Genomic DNA, 16,826 nt, shown 5'->3' on the forward strand with positions numbered 1-16,826 from the left:
GACTAGAATATCCTCTAATAATTTAAAACAATGTTATTCTTTTTATAAAAAATTGAAAAATGAGAATCAATGAAACTTGCCATATGAGTAGGTCAAAAATGAAATATGCAATACCATTAATAACCTGACAAACTAGATTGACACAATCAATTCACGAAATCAATTAGAATTTTCAACCAAAAAAAGTTAACAATATATCGAGATAGCATAATATTTCATGTTTACAAAGGTCAAACAATATGGTTTATTAACAATTATAATTGTTAAAGAATTATACTAAAGTCGCTGAAAAGAAATTACTAAAGCATCGACCAAATTTTTCAGTGATGGTATTGAACAGTTAAAAATCATTCACCTTTAGTTTAAAAAGATAACAACGTCTACAAAAGAACCTCAATAATTTACATGACTACCAAAATAATTTTAGATGATAAGCTTGTTGTAATCAACATCCTTAGGGGATTGTATGACTATCCTTGAGCATCCAGCTCGTAATTGATGATGTCTGTTACATTATTTTAGAGGTAATCAAATGACGGACAGAGCCACGGCTAAAACAATTTGCTCATTGGTCAAGTTAGGCCTGATCGAGTCAAAATTTGTGTGCACAACGTCCGCTTTTTCGAGCCAAACACATGGTTTTTACGGCCAAAATCGGATCAGGCCAAATTTTGAACTAAAAAATCATTTTTAGGTTGCCCAAAAACTCGTCCCAAATTGAAAAAAATGTGAGCCCAAAAAATCTATTCAAGCCCGAACATTTTCCAGCCAAACTCACGGCGATCTGCTCTACATTATCTATACATTATGCTCAGTTCCTTCACTCACGTCTTTTGTAACATTAATCAAATCACCGACAAACTTTCTAAATTTGTTCATAGTATAACGAATACGACGCATCAGACAATCATGTTCATTATATTCGAGATTAATTTTGTCTTACCACATTGCATGGTTCAGGAATGTCCCATAAGAAATAGTAACTACTTTCAACATATTTGTGTTATTAACATACAAAAATTTACCCATGCATACACAAATTATTATCTTCTCGTATATCATATAGCATTCCGATTTCACTTTTATTAGGAATCTATCTCTATTATATAATTTTATAAAAATTAAACCTAATCCTTAATGGAAATAAATTAGTATTTTGGCTCGGACATGTCCCAATTTAGTTGCAATTATTAAATATTTATTATTCATAATTGATTCTATTAGTTATTTGTAATTTTATGTCTAGTGTCAAATTGAAAAATAGATGTGATTGGATGATTAGTTGGATAAAACAAAAAGCTTATAAGGAAATAGGAATAAAAATAACAATTTTAATCGAATTTGAGTAGCAGAATGTAATTACATTAATAAAGTGTAAGAGATCAAAAAACTTGCCTATAACTTCATAGTTACATATAATTATAAGACTTTATAATGTTTTACTTTGAAACATGAAACATTGAAATTATAGTGTATTGGTGGTTAATATCTCAAATTGCATTTGAAAGGTCATGTGTTCAATTACTAGTCGGTACATATTGTTAATATTTTTAAATGAGATCATAAACACGTATATTAGAAATTTGAGAATAGTGTCATGCGGCACACAAATTAGAGAGTGTCACGTGGCACCGTTCATTGGATAGGAATACCTTTTCGATAGATTTTACGATAATATATCTTAAGATGATAATATATCCTACCGATACTGTTGATATATATACAATAAACAATATATAAGACCCAAAGGCTAAACTAGGCAAGTAAATTTACACAAGAATATCTACATACAAACTAGATTATTTACATAATCTATCAATTACAACCACTAGGCCAAGCTTAGGTTAAAAATATATGTCTTATTCAACAATTATGCATGGCCAAAACAAAAAATTCGGTATTTAATCCTAATTATGCCTAAGAGGCGCTTATAAATAGGCTGCACCTGAATGCTATTTTGATGCAGAAAAGTATCTATTGAAACTAAAATCCATCTATAAATCCCTCTAAACAAAACCTATTGTTCAAGATGGAGTGCCAAAATGGTACCGCAGAAATCACTCGTCCACTTGCGAATTTCGATCCTGACGTTTGGGGGGATACCTTCCTCGATTACTCTTCCGCTGATGAGGTGTCATCTCTTTTTCTAATTTAATATTCCTATTGTTACTCCTGTTTAATTCCTCACATATTTTAGTTGTAATAATCAAATATTCATTATCTGCTTCGATTCTTATTAAAATCTGGAGCACTTAACATGTTACTTGCTCCTAGTTTTACTACCTTTATGTTTTTTTTTTTAATGTTTTATGGAGAAGGACCGTATCTAAAGCTCAACGCGCATGGTGTTTTTGGTCATGTATTTTTACCACTTTATGTTTAAGTCACTAAATAGTGTCAAAGTGAAACAAGAAAATAGCATAAAGTCAAATTGTCACAATATATAAAAAAAGAAGTGGTAATTTATCCCTTTATTCCTTCAAAATTCATTAACAATATGTTTGGTTCATTTTTAGCAAAGGAAAGGAAGGAAAGAGAAAGAAAAAAAGTCTTAACTTCCGTGATTGGTATAATTTTTTTTTTGTTATTAATAAAAATTAATAGTCTAATTTCAACAGCAACTGCACAGGGCCCCAAAAATATAAGGACCCAATTATTTTGGACTGCCTAACGGAAAAAAATCGAACTCCACGCCATTCTCTATTTTCAACCACTTCCCTTCCTATTCCCAAAACTCCATTAATGATACCTCTCTCTGTCATCTCCTATTCCCAAAAAAAAATCCAACCTTCTCCATTACAACTTTCAAAAAATAATTAGAAAGATCAATTATTTTTTGGCAGATGAAATAGATATGTCAAAACCCTTAAACAACATTCTTTTAAGTGGAGACGATTCACTATATGTTTCTTTCGTCTTCAACCTCCAACTTTCATCCTCTAATTGAAAAAATCCTTTTTTTTTCTGATATGAATTTTTAGATTCTCTAACTATCTTAACTATTTCCCTAATTCTCTTCTCCTTTTCATTATGCTATCAAATTTCAGGTCTTTTATTTGTAGAGAAACATGTGATTAGGGTTAAAATCGTAAAGTTTTGTGGGTAATAAAGTGGAAGAGTATAGATAATAAATTACAGCAAGAAGAAGAATTACAAGTAGGAAAGAGTTATAGTAGTTTAGTAAAGCAAATATCAGAAAGGCACAAGTTCGATAGATTAATATTATTCATTCTCTTACTCGTTGAAGGTAATTTCTAAATTATGAAAATTTTGTTATTCAGTTGTTTTTTTAATTTGTTTGGATAATCTCGAATTTTGGTTAATTTTATTATATTTTTATTATTTTTGATGGTGTGAATTGCTCAATTATCAAATTTCGATTATTATTTATTAATTGAATAATTTTTGATAGTGATTTATGCATAAAATTTGGTTGCTCAATGGTTCGTTTAAATTCTTTTATGATCGAGGTCTCATAATTTAGGTTAGTACAAGACCCCTAAATTATACAAGACGATCCTGAATTTCAATAGTGAATTTGCGTTAATTTCTGTATGAATTGTTTTTTTCTCGGTTGTGGTTGTCGAAGGCTACCCAAAGCCAAAAGGAGCGAGAAGCAAAAGAGCAGAAAGAGCAAGTGCGAAAAAAGCTTTTTGCTGGTATCAAGGACCTTAAGGAAAGACTTGAATTAACAAAAATAAGACACTACCATATCAACTGTGTGCACACTTTGATGCCATAAGGCATGATTCCTCTCTCTCCAAACACTGTAAACTGTAGCTAATAAACTAGCCACTACCACCTGCTTCCTAAACTTGCTACCTTTGTATCTTCTCTGAACCCAACTGAGCAACTGGTAAATATTACAAGAAAGAGTTTTGATCCCCAACCACCTCTTGACTCTGATTAGGCACTGTTGACTGTAATGACAGCTAAAAAATAAATGAGAGTGATCCTCCTCCTCAATGTCACACATAAGGCATAAGTTGCTGTCACAAATCCCCAATCTTGCAAGCTTGCTCCTAGTTTGCAACTTTTGTTTCATCATAAGCCACCCAATAAAACAATGTTTAGGCAGATTATGAACATCCCATATAGACCTGCTCCACTCCACTTTCTCCCCCATATTTCTTATTGAATTATAAGTTTCAGTAATGCTGTAACTTGGTTTAGCCAGCCACCCCTGCCCACATGTAGACAGGATATTTTGTTTAGTTCTACAGATGAATTTAACCACCCAACTAGTAGATGAAGGAGCCATATAAGAATTCCAGCTGTGCTCCTTAATATATCTATCATGGATCCACTTCACCCACAAGTTGTCAGCTTTTCTAGCAATATCCCACACAAGTTTACCAACCATAGCCACATTCCACTGAATAATGTTTCTAAAACCTAAACCACCATGATGTTTAGGTTTACAAGTGTCATCCCAATTCACATACCCAGGCCTGGCACTATCACAAGATCCTGTCCACAAAAAAGCTCGACATATAGAGTTTACCTGCTTCACAACAGCTTTAGGCAGGATGAAGATCTGGGACCAATAAACACAAATACTCAAGAGAACTGAGTTTATAAGTTGCCTTCTCCCTGCATAAGAGATATTTCTGGAACTCCAGATTCTGATCTTCATCACCATTTTCTCAACCAATTTCTCACAATCTGCTGCAGAAAGCTTTTTAGTGGAAATGGGCACACCCAAGTATCTAAAGGGCAGATTACCATGCTTGAAACCCGAGCTTTCTTTTATGCGTGTAACCTCCTGATCATTAAGCCCACAACTGAAAAACTCAGACTTAGCAGGACTTGCCTTCAACCCAGCAGTAGCAGCAAACAAATTAATGCCTTGCAGCAATAAGTGAATAGACTTATACTCCCCTTTGCAGAACAAAACAACATCATCTGCAAAACATAGATGATTTATCCCCATTGTTTTGCATCTAGGATGAAAAGAAAACTCAGGTTGTTGCCCAATATATGTCATGATTCTGGAGAAATATTCCATACATAACACAAAAAGCAAGGGTGACATTGGGTCACCCTGCCTGATGCCTCTTTGAGCCTTGAAAAATCCAGAAGGAACTCCATTAATCATCAAAGTGAACATGGGGCTCTGAACACAAGTTAGAATCAACTCCACAAATCTTATAGGAAATTTCAAAGCCATCATCATTTCCTCAAGAAATTCCCAACTCACTGTATCATATGCCTTCTGGATGTCAATCTTCATTAAACAGCACTTCTGATTTTGCCTAGCTTTATACATTTTAACAATATCTTGGCATAATAAAATATTATGCAAGATACTCCTACCCTCCACAAATGCACCCTGTGCAGCAGACACAACACTAGGCAGGACCAATTTCAACTTCTCACACAACAGCTTAGTTATGCACTTAGAAGATAACTGAACAACAGGATATAGGCCTAAAATCCCCAACATGTGAAGGGCTTTTAATCTTTGGAATCAAAGTAATAGAAGTGATGTTAACAGCTTTAAGTAACTAACCAGTCTGAAAAAAGTCTAGGATAGCATCAGATACTTCATCCCCTTTTATCTCCCAACAGTGCTTAAAGAAGTAACTATTGAACCCATCACTCCCTGGAGCCTTCTCATTAGGAATAGAAAACATGACTCTTTTCACATCCTCTTTAGTGAAGTTGCACTGCAATAAATTCTGCTGTTCATCAGAAAGTACATGCCCTCTCCTAATAATCTGCTGATGAATTGTGCTCCTTTCACCCATTTTAGTGCCCAGCAATCCTTGATAAAAAGAAACAAAAGCTTCCTGGATCTGATGCTCTTCATTAAGCCATTGACCCTCATTATTCAGGATGGCATAAATCTTATTTTGCTGTCTCCTAGCCTTAATAGATTGATGGAAGAGTTTAGTGTTATCATCCCCTTTCTCTATCCATCGTTCTTTAACCTTCTGTTTTAAGAAGCTCATATATCTAGCTTGAGCCCTTTTATAATCCTCAGTAGCCTTCCTTTCCTCCTCAATACTAGCAACATCCCTTAATTGCTCATGAGCAATATTCTGCTTCATAATCATCTGATTATAAGCATGATGAGCTTGAGCTTGGATGTCAGAAAAACCTTCTCTATTAAACTTCTTCAATTCGGCTTTCATGATCTTCAACTTCTGAGTAACTTGGAACATCTTACACCCATTCACAGGTCTCTGCCACACATCCTTAACTAACTCCATAAAACCATCCCCACAAACCCACATATTGAAAAACCTAAAAGGTTTTTTCCCACTACTTTCTTTGTATATATGTTTACCGACATGAACTAAGAGTAATTAATGGTCAAAGTTCGACCTTAAATATCATGTTTCCTTATTATTTGAAATTGAGGGATTCATATATAATTACATTTGTTAATCATTAAAATTATACATTTACAAGTATGTCGCTCAAATTGTTACAGTTTTTTTCGGATAGAGTGAGGTGTGTGGAAGGTATATATATATTCACACATGGTTGATTGTATCAAGTAAGCTTATACTATCTTGAGTAATATACCCTAAAAAAAAATCTTAAATAATATATCAAATACGATATATTTTATGATTAGTTAGTGAGTACGAATGGTCAAATTGCTACAAAAAAGAACTACAAAGTGTTTCAGATTTTTATTTAAAAAATTTTCATTTAAATTTAAATGAAGTCATTTGATCTCACACTTTCAAGGATAACTCCTCCCTCCTATACCTATTAGGCTAGTACCTACTAGGCTAATACTAATTGATCAAAAGGTAAAATTGTTTCTAACACACCAAGGTGTTGGTTGTTCCTACATTAATAAATTAAATTATATTTAATTTTATATCTAATCTTTTGGTTTGATGGAATTTTGTAGTTTGAACAAAATAGAGATCATGTTGCCTCGGCTGTAGAATGCTACATGAAACAATATGGGACTTCTGAGGAAGAAGCTTACAAAGAGATCCAATTGGAGATGGAAGAAGCTTGGAAAGACATGAATGAAGAGTTGCTTCGACCAACTTGTGTTCCAATGCCTCTGATAACTCGAATCATTAACCTATCAAGGTTTTTATATGATCTATATAAGATTGGTGAAGATGGTTACACTATGAGCAAGTATCTGAAACTAAAAATTGCTAAAGTTCTTATTGATCCCGTCATAATATAATATTGGCGTACGTACGTTGTTAAAGTTGTAGCTTAATAAGCCATTTACGGTGTTTTACTTAATAGACCTCGTTGAATCTAGCAATTGCTTAAGCTTGATTCTTGATCTAAGCTTGTGGCTCCTTTAGAAGCTAAAAGCCTTTGCGAATTTTAAATTCCTAAGCTTTTTTTTCAATATTAAAGATAATTTCTTTACCTTATATTGTCCTTTATTGGTTTTGAATCTGGTGGAAGTTTTGTAATATTGTGAGTATTCTATAATGTTAATACTTAACTATGTTCACTTCAACTTATATTGTCTGAAATTATATTATCTAAACTTATTTAATTTTTTTTAAAAATACAAAGATGAATTTCATTAATTAAACACCATACGACATCCTCTATTGATGTTTAGCCAAATAAAGTTATTCTACTATATAACTATGATAATAATGAATATAATCTGACAATATATCCCCGTTTTGTTCTTTAAATCATGCAGTCTTGTATGAGAGCATTTATCACGGTGATTAAATTTTGAGAAGATATCTCTTTATTGAACTCTACCGATAGCGTATGAAAATCAAATACTAATTGCAAATTGTACAGCAAACCATCACTGAACTGTATCTTTGCAATAAACTAAAATCAAACTTTAAAACCCCACAGAGGAAACTAACAAATCAAACTCCAAACTTCCATACTGGAGACAAAGAACGCAAGAATTGATTCGGCATCATTAATGATACGCTTTGCACCAAGGTTAATAGTTTGTGATATTATTACTACTAGTCCTTATTGCGGGGCTCTATGCACCCAAGTGATAGTTTGTGGAATTGCAGTCAGTTTTGCCAAAAAGTAATGTAGCTCACATGGAATAAAGAAATGCGAATAGAATAAATAATTTTGCATACAACACATATACCAATTTAGTCCATTCTCAAGCGAGAAAAACCTAGTCTATTTGTGTTAAGACTTGGTTTCCAACACATCTATACGACTATACTCCTTCATGTTGCTACCAATACTCCTATAATTGGTACAACAAAAAAAGGTTTATAAACCTCTTCCAAATGTACTATTTTCTCATTTGGTGGTTTTAGTGGTACCAATTCAAAAAAGGGAGCGGTATCAATCTATTTGATAGATTTTTAACCATAGACGTCTATAACAGCTCTTCTCAATCACCATTAGCAACCAATCGTTACCACCAAATTATTATCATTTTTTCTTGTACCGTACAAAGACTTTCATAATCATCGGTTTCGTTAGAGAAAAGATAAAGAAACATGGAAAGGTACAATATTGCTATCGACCACGAAAATCTGTACGTGGAAGCCATTGCAGTGCAAAGATCCATCAACATCCTCGTACAATTGTTGTCAGGAATCAATATCGTATGTTGTTTTTCATGTGCGCTAAATCTTGTCCATGTTAATGATAAGGACTATGTCAACCTTATCGTATTGTTAAGATTGCTATCTATCCATTAGCAATATAGCTATACCTATCTTCTTAGTAGATTACTTTTTCTTTTGAGGGATTCTTAGTAGATTACTTTAGTTATCATTACTTGTGATATACGTCCTCTATACAGAAATAGTGACACCATTTTTATTTAGTGCACTATTCACATCTTACACTTAGATTGTCTTTAGTGATTTATATTTTGGGAAAAACATAGTCATTTGGGAGTCTTGTTAGATTTATCTCGATGTAAATTTTATTAATATAAACTTTTTATAATTTTTACTTATTGATAATTAAAGATATTAATAATTGAAATCATACGACATGTGTGAAAGCTAGAAATAGTGCAACTATTTTAAATTTATAAACACAGGAAGTACTTACGTAGCATATTAGCATATTCCTTTAATACTTTTTTTTTTTTTTCTTGTAAACTCTAGCTACTGATATAATCTACATCTCATGTTGTACTATATAAGCTATGGCTTTATTAATGGAAAAGATGTAACTTTTCCAACTCTAACATGGTATCACATCAACGATCCAACCTCTAAATTTTTTTTCCACCATCACTCACGACTCCCATTCTCTAACCAACGCTACTGAACCTTACAAACCCCTCACTGTCATGAACGCTCATTCAATTCAAAAACTAATCTCCTCAAATTACATTATTTGGAAGGTTCAACTTCAGAAACTCTCCTTATTGGCTATGACCTCCATCAATTTATTAATGGCTCCTCCAACCCCCTCCTCCCAAAATCACCAATACTGAAGGCCAATCTATCCTACACCCCGTCCATGTTACGTGGGTACACCAAGATAAACTACTTTTTGGTACCCTTGTTGGCACCCTTTCCCCGTCCCTTGGCCCCTCTCATTTCTCGTGCCAACACCTCCAAATAAGCTTGGGACATACTTTTCCACACATACACTAAACCTTCCCGTGGCCATATCCAACAACTCAAATCTCAAATTAAAAACCTCGGTAAAGGCTCCGATGATATTGAATCCTATATGAATAAAATATGCCGAATTGTTGACAAACTAGCCTTGCTCGGTGTATCCCTTGACCCCGAGGACATCACTGAACATATTCTTGATGGCCTTGATGATGATTACAAACCAATCATTGACGTCGTGCTTGCTCGTAACCTTCCCATTTATTTTGATGAACTAAACGAAAAACTCATCCGTCACGATCTTAAACTCACCAAACAAACAAACCACACCCCTCCCTTCCAAGCCGTGGAAAACCCTACCCACACACGACCTTACTACTCTCGCCACAATCCCTCCTCCTCCTGTCTAAACCTGCATCCACCTCACAGCCAAACCAAAATCCTAAAAACCCTTTCAAAGGGTGCTGCCAGTGGTGTAATGTCCAAGGACATACACTCACTTACTACCCGCCCTTCAAGGATCTTCATCCTTCTATTTGACCAACCCCCGCCTCCCACGCAATACTGATGTTGTTCCCCAAGTTAATACCGCCACTCCCCTCCCTCCCCTCCAACTCCCTTTTGGCTTTGAGAGTAGTACGTCTCATCATGTCACATCCGACTTAGCCAACCTATCTCTTCACTACCCATATATGATGGCACTAACAAAATTGTCATTGGAAATGGTTTCGGACTTCCCATAACTCACACTGGTTTAACTCATCTCTCTACTCCTACTCATTCTCTTACTCTTCGTAATGTTTTGTGTGTTGCGGTTTAGCATAAAAATATCATTTCCACTTTCCAATTTTGCAAAGACAATAATAGTATTATTGAATTCTCACACTCCTCTTTATGTGTTAAGGATCAAGTGACGGGGGCATAAATTCTATCCGGAACAACTAAGGATGGAGTCTATCGATGGCCTATGCTCGTACCTCCTCCAGCTCTATCTCTCACTACCACCACTGTTGATTGGCACCACCGTCTTGACCATCCTTCCATTTCAGTTTTGAATAAGATGTTTCTTGCTGAATCTTTAGATTTGCCATGTAATTGTTGCTACATAAATAAAAGTTATAAATTACCTTTTAGTGTTTTATCTCTCACTACTACCACTCCTCTTCAAGTTCATTTTCGTGATTTATGATCCTCCCTCGTTTATTCATTTGATGGCTATAAATATTATGTGATTTTCGTTGACCACTTTACCAAGTTCACTTGATTTTCCCTCCTTAAAAGAAATCTAACACTAAACATATTTTCATTAAATTTAAAACTCTTGTTGAAAAAAATTTAGTCGCCTAATTCGTATTCTCTACTCTGACAATGGGGTGAGTTTCAAAAGCTTGACCCCCTACCTTGCCTCACATGGCATTGCCCACCTTACCTCACCTTCGCACACACTCGAATACAATGGGTTTGCCGAGCGGAGACATCGCCATATCACCGAAATAAGTCTTTCCATGCTATCTCATGCCTATATGCCTCTTATCTATTGGCCTTACGCCTTTCAATCTTTTACTTTCTCATAAACCGAATGCCTACACCCACTCTTGCTCATGCCTCTCTTTACTCTCTTTATTCGGCAGTCCCCCTAAGTACAACCATCTTCGAAGTATTGGTAGCCTTTGCTACCCTTGGCTTTTCCCTTACACAAAACATAAACTTGAACCTCGATCTGCGACATGCGTGTTTGTTGGTTACTCACCAACACAACATTCCTAAGTTTGCTTAATCCCTCACACTCATCGACTTTATTCTTATCGCCATGTCCGATTTGTCGAGTCCTCATTTCCATTCGATATACTCCTCCCCGCTTCAGCTAACTCGTCTCTCCCATCCCTTGATGATTGGTGCTCTATCTCCTGCCCTATACTCCATCCTCCCTCCCTTGGTACTGCATCATCCCAACCCCCTATCCCCCTCCCTCACCCACACTCGAACCCTCTGCTACCCTAGCAGCCTCGCACACTTTACCATCTCCCTCGCCCAACCATGACTCCTCCCATCCTAGCCGCAGCTCCCCCTCACTCACTAGCTCTCCACCCTCTCGCCCTTACCTGCTTCCACTCACTCCACACCTCCTTCACCCCTCCCAAACTCGTGCCTCGCATCACATCTATAAACATTTCCAAAAGCTAAACCTCCACGCCCAACAAACCCATGCCAAACCAACCTCGACCAAGCAAGCGCTTGCTCTCCCCTCCCGAAAACTTGCCATGGAAACACAATGAAACACCCTCCTCAAAAATGAAACGAGGGATCTTGTCCCACCATCTCCTTCTCATAACATAGTTGGGTGGAAGTGGGTCTTCTGCACCAAGTACCATCTTGATGGCTCCCTTGATAAATACAAAGCTTTTTTACTTGTGGCTAAAGGGTTCCATCAACGCCCGGGCCTCGACTACACCAAAACATTTACCGCGTCATCAAACCTGCTACAGTTCGTCTTATCTTAAGTATTGTTACAACTAATTGGTGGCCTTTGTGCCAACTTGATATTAATGATGCATTTTGGCAGGGTACTTTGCAGGAAGATGTCTTTATGGCTCAACCACATGGCTTTGTTGATCATAACTAGCCCTCTCATGTTCTCCGTATCAAGAGGGCCATCTACGACCTTGAACAAGCTCCTCAACCTTGGTACACTGAATTCTAGAATAATTTATTAAGTGCTAGCTTCACTAACTCGATCTCGGACACTTCTTTATTCTACTAGTAACGCACTCACCCATTATACGTTCTCGTATATGTCGATGACATCATTGTAACTCGCTTTAGTCCTAATACAGTCCATGACTTCATTACAACTTTGGGTGCTCGATTCTCTTTAAAGGATTGGGGTCCTCTTTCTTACTTCCTTGGAGTCGAAGTTCAACCTACTGCCAAAGGAATTTTTTTAAGTCAACAGAAATACACCGTTGATGTTCTCACTCGCGCAAGCATACTTAATGCCAAGCCCGTTAGAACACCCATGGACGCTAATGTCACTCTTACACTTGACTCTGGTACATCTCTTGAAAACCCATTGAGTATCACACACTTGTTGGAAGTCTTCAATATCTCGGCCTCACTCGTCCCGACATCGCATTTTGTGTGAATAAACTGCCCAATATATGCACCATCCTAAAATAACTCATTGGCAGGCCTAAAACTTCTTCTTCAATATCTCAATGGTACTCTCACGTATGGGATGAACATATACACTCACTCTCCTCATGCATTGCACGCCTTTTTCGACTCCGGCTGTGCCGGTGATAAAGATGATTTTGTTAGCACCAGTGCCTACATTGTGTATCTTGGACGTAATCCTATTTCTTGGAGCTCCAAGAAACAGCAATCTGTAGCTGACTCTTCAACAGAAGTTGAATATAGCTGCATTGCTCAAACTGTGACTGTAATACCATGGGTAAGCAATGTATTACTTGAGCTAGAACACTCTTCTACCTTAATCCTACTATTTATTGTGATAACATTGGTGTCACTAACCTCGCAGCGAACCCGGTGTTCCACTCTCGCAAGAAACACCTAGGTATAGACTTCTACTTTATTTAGGAAAAGGTACAAGCTGGCTTACTTCGCGTCACCCGTGTTATCAACGATGATCAACTTGCCAATGCCCTAACTAAGCCACTGGCTCGACGTCGATTCACCATGTTGTTGTCCAAGATTGGACTTACCCCTCGGCCTTCCATCTTACGAGGCCATGTTAATGATAATGGTTGACTATGTCAACCTTATCATATTGTTAATATTGTTATGTATCCCTTAGCAATATAGATGTACCTATCTTCTTAGTAGATTACTTTAGTTATCATTAGTTGTGATATACTTACGTACCATATTAGTATATTCCTTTAATACTTTTCTTTTCTTCTTGTAAACTCTACCTACTGATGTAAACTACATTTCATGTTTTACTATATAAGCTACAACTTCATTAGTGGAAAAGATATAACTTCCCAACTTTTTCAGCCCATAACCTTCGGTTTTTAGATGGATTTGGTTAGTGGCCTAGGATATCGTCTAATTGTCTGTTATGTTAATGTGTGATGGTGTTTAAAGAAATTGTACTTTCTCATCTTTTGCCTATTGATGGAGAGAGAAAGTGCAGAGAGAGAAATCTCTCTCCAAAAAGTAAACCCACCACCACCAGAAAAAATTAACCCAACTGCCCTCAAGTCTCATAGTGAGATAGCTAGCATGAGTCTCCCGATGCAGGCCCGTCATGTTCAAGCGAATGCAAGCTTCACAACCAGCCCATAACTAGCGCCAGACCCACCACCTCCGTCATCACTAGGGACACAGACCTTCAAGGATGCCATTTCCAGGGTTCCTTCAAGGGGTTTGTTGTTATCTATGAAGTAATTACTCTTGATAATCCAAAAGTCTCATTTGCGATGTCTCAGCCGCAACAATGTGTGGGGGACGAGGTGTTCATCCCAATCTCAGAGGAAAATATTTGGAGTTGGTTAAACCTTAGAGTGAAGCTATCATATGCAAAGTGGTAGGTCGGTCCTTCTCTCATGAGTTTTTAAAGCAGTTGCAAAAGACATGGAAAGGGGAAGGGAAGGTGGAGCTTGTATCTTTGGGAAAGGATTTTTTTATAGTGTAAGATGCAATTCAACCATGGAAAAGTCTCGAATTCTTGCTTGGGGACCATGGTTTATCCTGGGTTCTTTGGTTTGGGTTCAAGCATGGCTGCCCGGATTCAAACCATCCAAGGCGAACATCTCTCAATAGCTGATTTGGGTTATGTTCCCGAAACTACCGCTTGAATTTCATAGAAAAGACATTCTGCAGGCCATAGGTAACTCTATGGGGAAAACCATAAAAATTGATGCCCACACTTTGGAAGGTAACCGGAGGAAATATGCATCGTTATGCGTGCTTATGAACGTTAACCAAATACTTCCAGGACGAGCATGGGTATGGGAGATATCTCACGACCTTACTTTCTCGTATTCACCGTGGGTCTTCCATGCATGCCGAACCCGACAAACTGTTCGGAGAGGAAGGATAGTGGAAATGATAAGGTGGGTCAAGTTACAGTGCATGAGGCGAGCAAATTTGGTGAAGGTGGTGCATGGGTGCATGGGAAAAAGTCAACCAAAGTTGACAAAAGAAGGATACGAGAAGTGGGGTGGACGGACACCCAAGAAAAAAGGGGATGAAAATGGTAGTTTGGCAGTTTTGCAGAAAGAAATCCAAAATTCCGCATCAATAAAATCCCCCAAAAAGAGTGTGGGGCCCAAGGAATTACAAGTTCCTTCCAATGCAACTGGTAACAGGTTTGCGGTATTCAAGAATCTCCAGGAGCAGATTGACACCTCTGCAGAACCAAAAAGTGGAGGGAAATATTTTAAAGATTTAGCAGGGGTCCTGTCCAAGCCACCCTACTCCCCTAACTTGTTGCTTCAGTGTACTGGGCCTTCTTTACCTTCTTCCCAGGTATTTTCCCCCCCTGCAAAATTGACGGTACCCCCTCTCCTTTATTTAAACCCCAATTTCTAGCTAACTCCATCTCGCAGAAAGTCCACCAGGAAGTCTCACAAAAAAATCCTCGTTCACCCCCTTCCTCCATTCATAAAAAATCCTTCCTGAAGCATGATGATGTTGCGTACCCCGGAGGAGCTCGACCTATCTGGATCTTCCTCCCCACCCCCCCCTTTGTCTCCTCCAAACTCCCCTCCAAAACCACGGGTAATAGTGGTCCGTTCCCACAACTCGATGTTATTCTCTCGTCCGGTCCGGCCCCTCAAACCAAAACTCAACATGGAAACGGTGGAATATTACTTACCCGATTGTCTAGAAGATCCAAACGAGTTCCATGGGGAGCTTACTCTCAAAGAAGTGAAAGCACTGCAAACCCGAATCTAAACCCCAAAACAACCGATCTTTTGATGATGTACTACAATTCCGAGTTCCGGCCAACCCATGTACCTCAAGCGTTAGATGCCGCTCATCTTCCCCTATCCATGAAGGTGTTATTAAAGTGGTTTCTAGAGAAAGAGGTCGAAGTAGAGAGCGACGAACGAGATGTGTTGGCTAGCCTAGGGCTGTGGTTGGACCCGATACCGCTCCTTCCTATGGTTCGTACGATGATTCGAGTAGAACAGAGAGATGTGCGTATGATGGTTTGAAGCAACACCAATGCATTGTTACTTGCCCGACTCCATCTACCAATGAAACAACTAGGGTTCACGATAACTTGGGAAGAGGCAAAAGGGTGAAAAAAAACCCTCGAGAAGCCGAGGTAGTCCTCTGACCGCACAGAAAAATGTTGACTTGTCCTCAAACAAGAGCCGAAGTAAACCCATGGGTGGTAGGAAACGAGGGGATTCTAAAGATGCTCCTCGAAAAGAAACCGTTGCATAAAGGAATGACGGTCCTCTTTTGGAATGTTAGGAGGTTGGCGAGGCCCTCCTTCAAGCCAAACTTTCACCTGCTTATGCAACAACACTACCTGTCCATGGTCGTTCTTGTTGAAACTTGGGTTGGTAGGGAAAAATGGATGTTATTGTCGGGGACTTGGGCTTTAACTCGTGACATTTGCTTGAACCGGATGGGTTTGTACGCGACATTCTCCTACTTCGAAAATCTCACATCCTGGATTTCCATGTTGTAGGGGAAGATGCTCAAGGAGTCTACGGCGTGGTTGAGGTACTTTCTTCTAACACATCCTTTGTGCTTACTTCAATTTATGCTAGTACTAAATTTCATATTCGTCAAATCTTGTGGAATGACCTAGAGAACTTTGCTCAAAATATGGATAAACCTTGGCTAGGTTTAGGCGACTTCAAACGAAGTCATTAATCAAAGTGCAAATATAGGGGGGACCCATATCGAGGCGTAGAGCCGATTTGTTTGCTACAACAATGGATAGATGCAACCTAGTTGATCTTGGTGACAATGGCCCGAAGTTCACTTGGACCAACAAAAGAAAGCGCAACCCGATCTTTGAGAGACTCGATAGAGGATGTGCGAATCCTAAGCGGTTTCAGTTGTATCCTAACGCTAGTCTTTGGCACCTTCCGAGAATTACTTCTGAACATTATCCTATCCTTCTAAGATTGGAGAAACCCCCGTTCCCTCAGGGTGAAAAACCGTTCAGGTTTGAGCCAATGTGGCTCCTTGATAGTATGTTTAGGGATGATGTTCTTAAGGACTGGCCTAGACCCTGTAGCACCATTCAAGATAGTTTAAGCTCATTCAGCTCCTTTGGTAACATATATCGAAAGAAGCGCACCCTTCTGGCCCGCCTGA

The 16,826-nt window shown here is 37.9% G+C and overlaps 1 protein-coding gene across 1 annotated transcript; it reads left to right on the plus strand.

Moving 5' to 3' along the window:
- Positions 1–1,916: 1,916 nt before the first annotated feature.
- On the plus strand, positions 1,917–7,359 carry LOC104907112 (sesquiterpene synthase). The gene is made up of 2 exons (XM_010695996.4): positions 1,917–2,131; positions 6,872–7,359. Exons 1-2 carry the CDS (start codon positions 2,030–2,032, stop codon positions 7,163–7,165), a joined length of 396 nt encoding a protein of 131 aa, XP_010694298.1. The 5' UTR covers positions 1,917–2,029; the 3' UTR covers positions 7,166–7,359.
- The last annotated feature ends 9,467 nt before the right edge of the window (positions 7,360–16,826 follow it).

Source organism: Beta vulgaris, chromosome 4 (genome assembly GCF_026745355.1).
Source record: "Beta vulgaris subsp. vulgaris cultivar EL10 chromosome 4, EL10.2, whole genome shotgun sequence".
NCBI lineage: Eukaryota > Viridiplantae > Streptophyta > Magnoliopsida > Caryophyllales > Amaranthaceae > Beta > Beta vulgaris.

Coding starts and splice junctions, on each gene's coding strand:
- LOC104907112 (XM_010695996.4), top strand. CDS start 2,030: ATGGAGTGCCAAAATGGTACCGCAGAAATCACTCGTCCACTTGCGAAT. Junction 2,132..6,871: donor ATTACTCTTCCGCTGATGAG/GTGTCATCTCTT, acceptor GGAATTTTGTAG/TTTGAACAAAATAGAGATCA.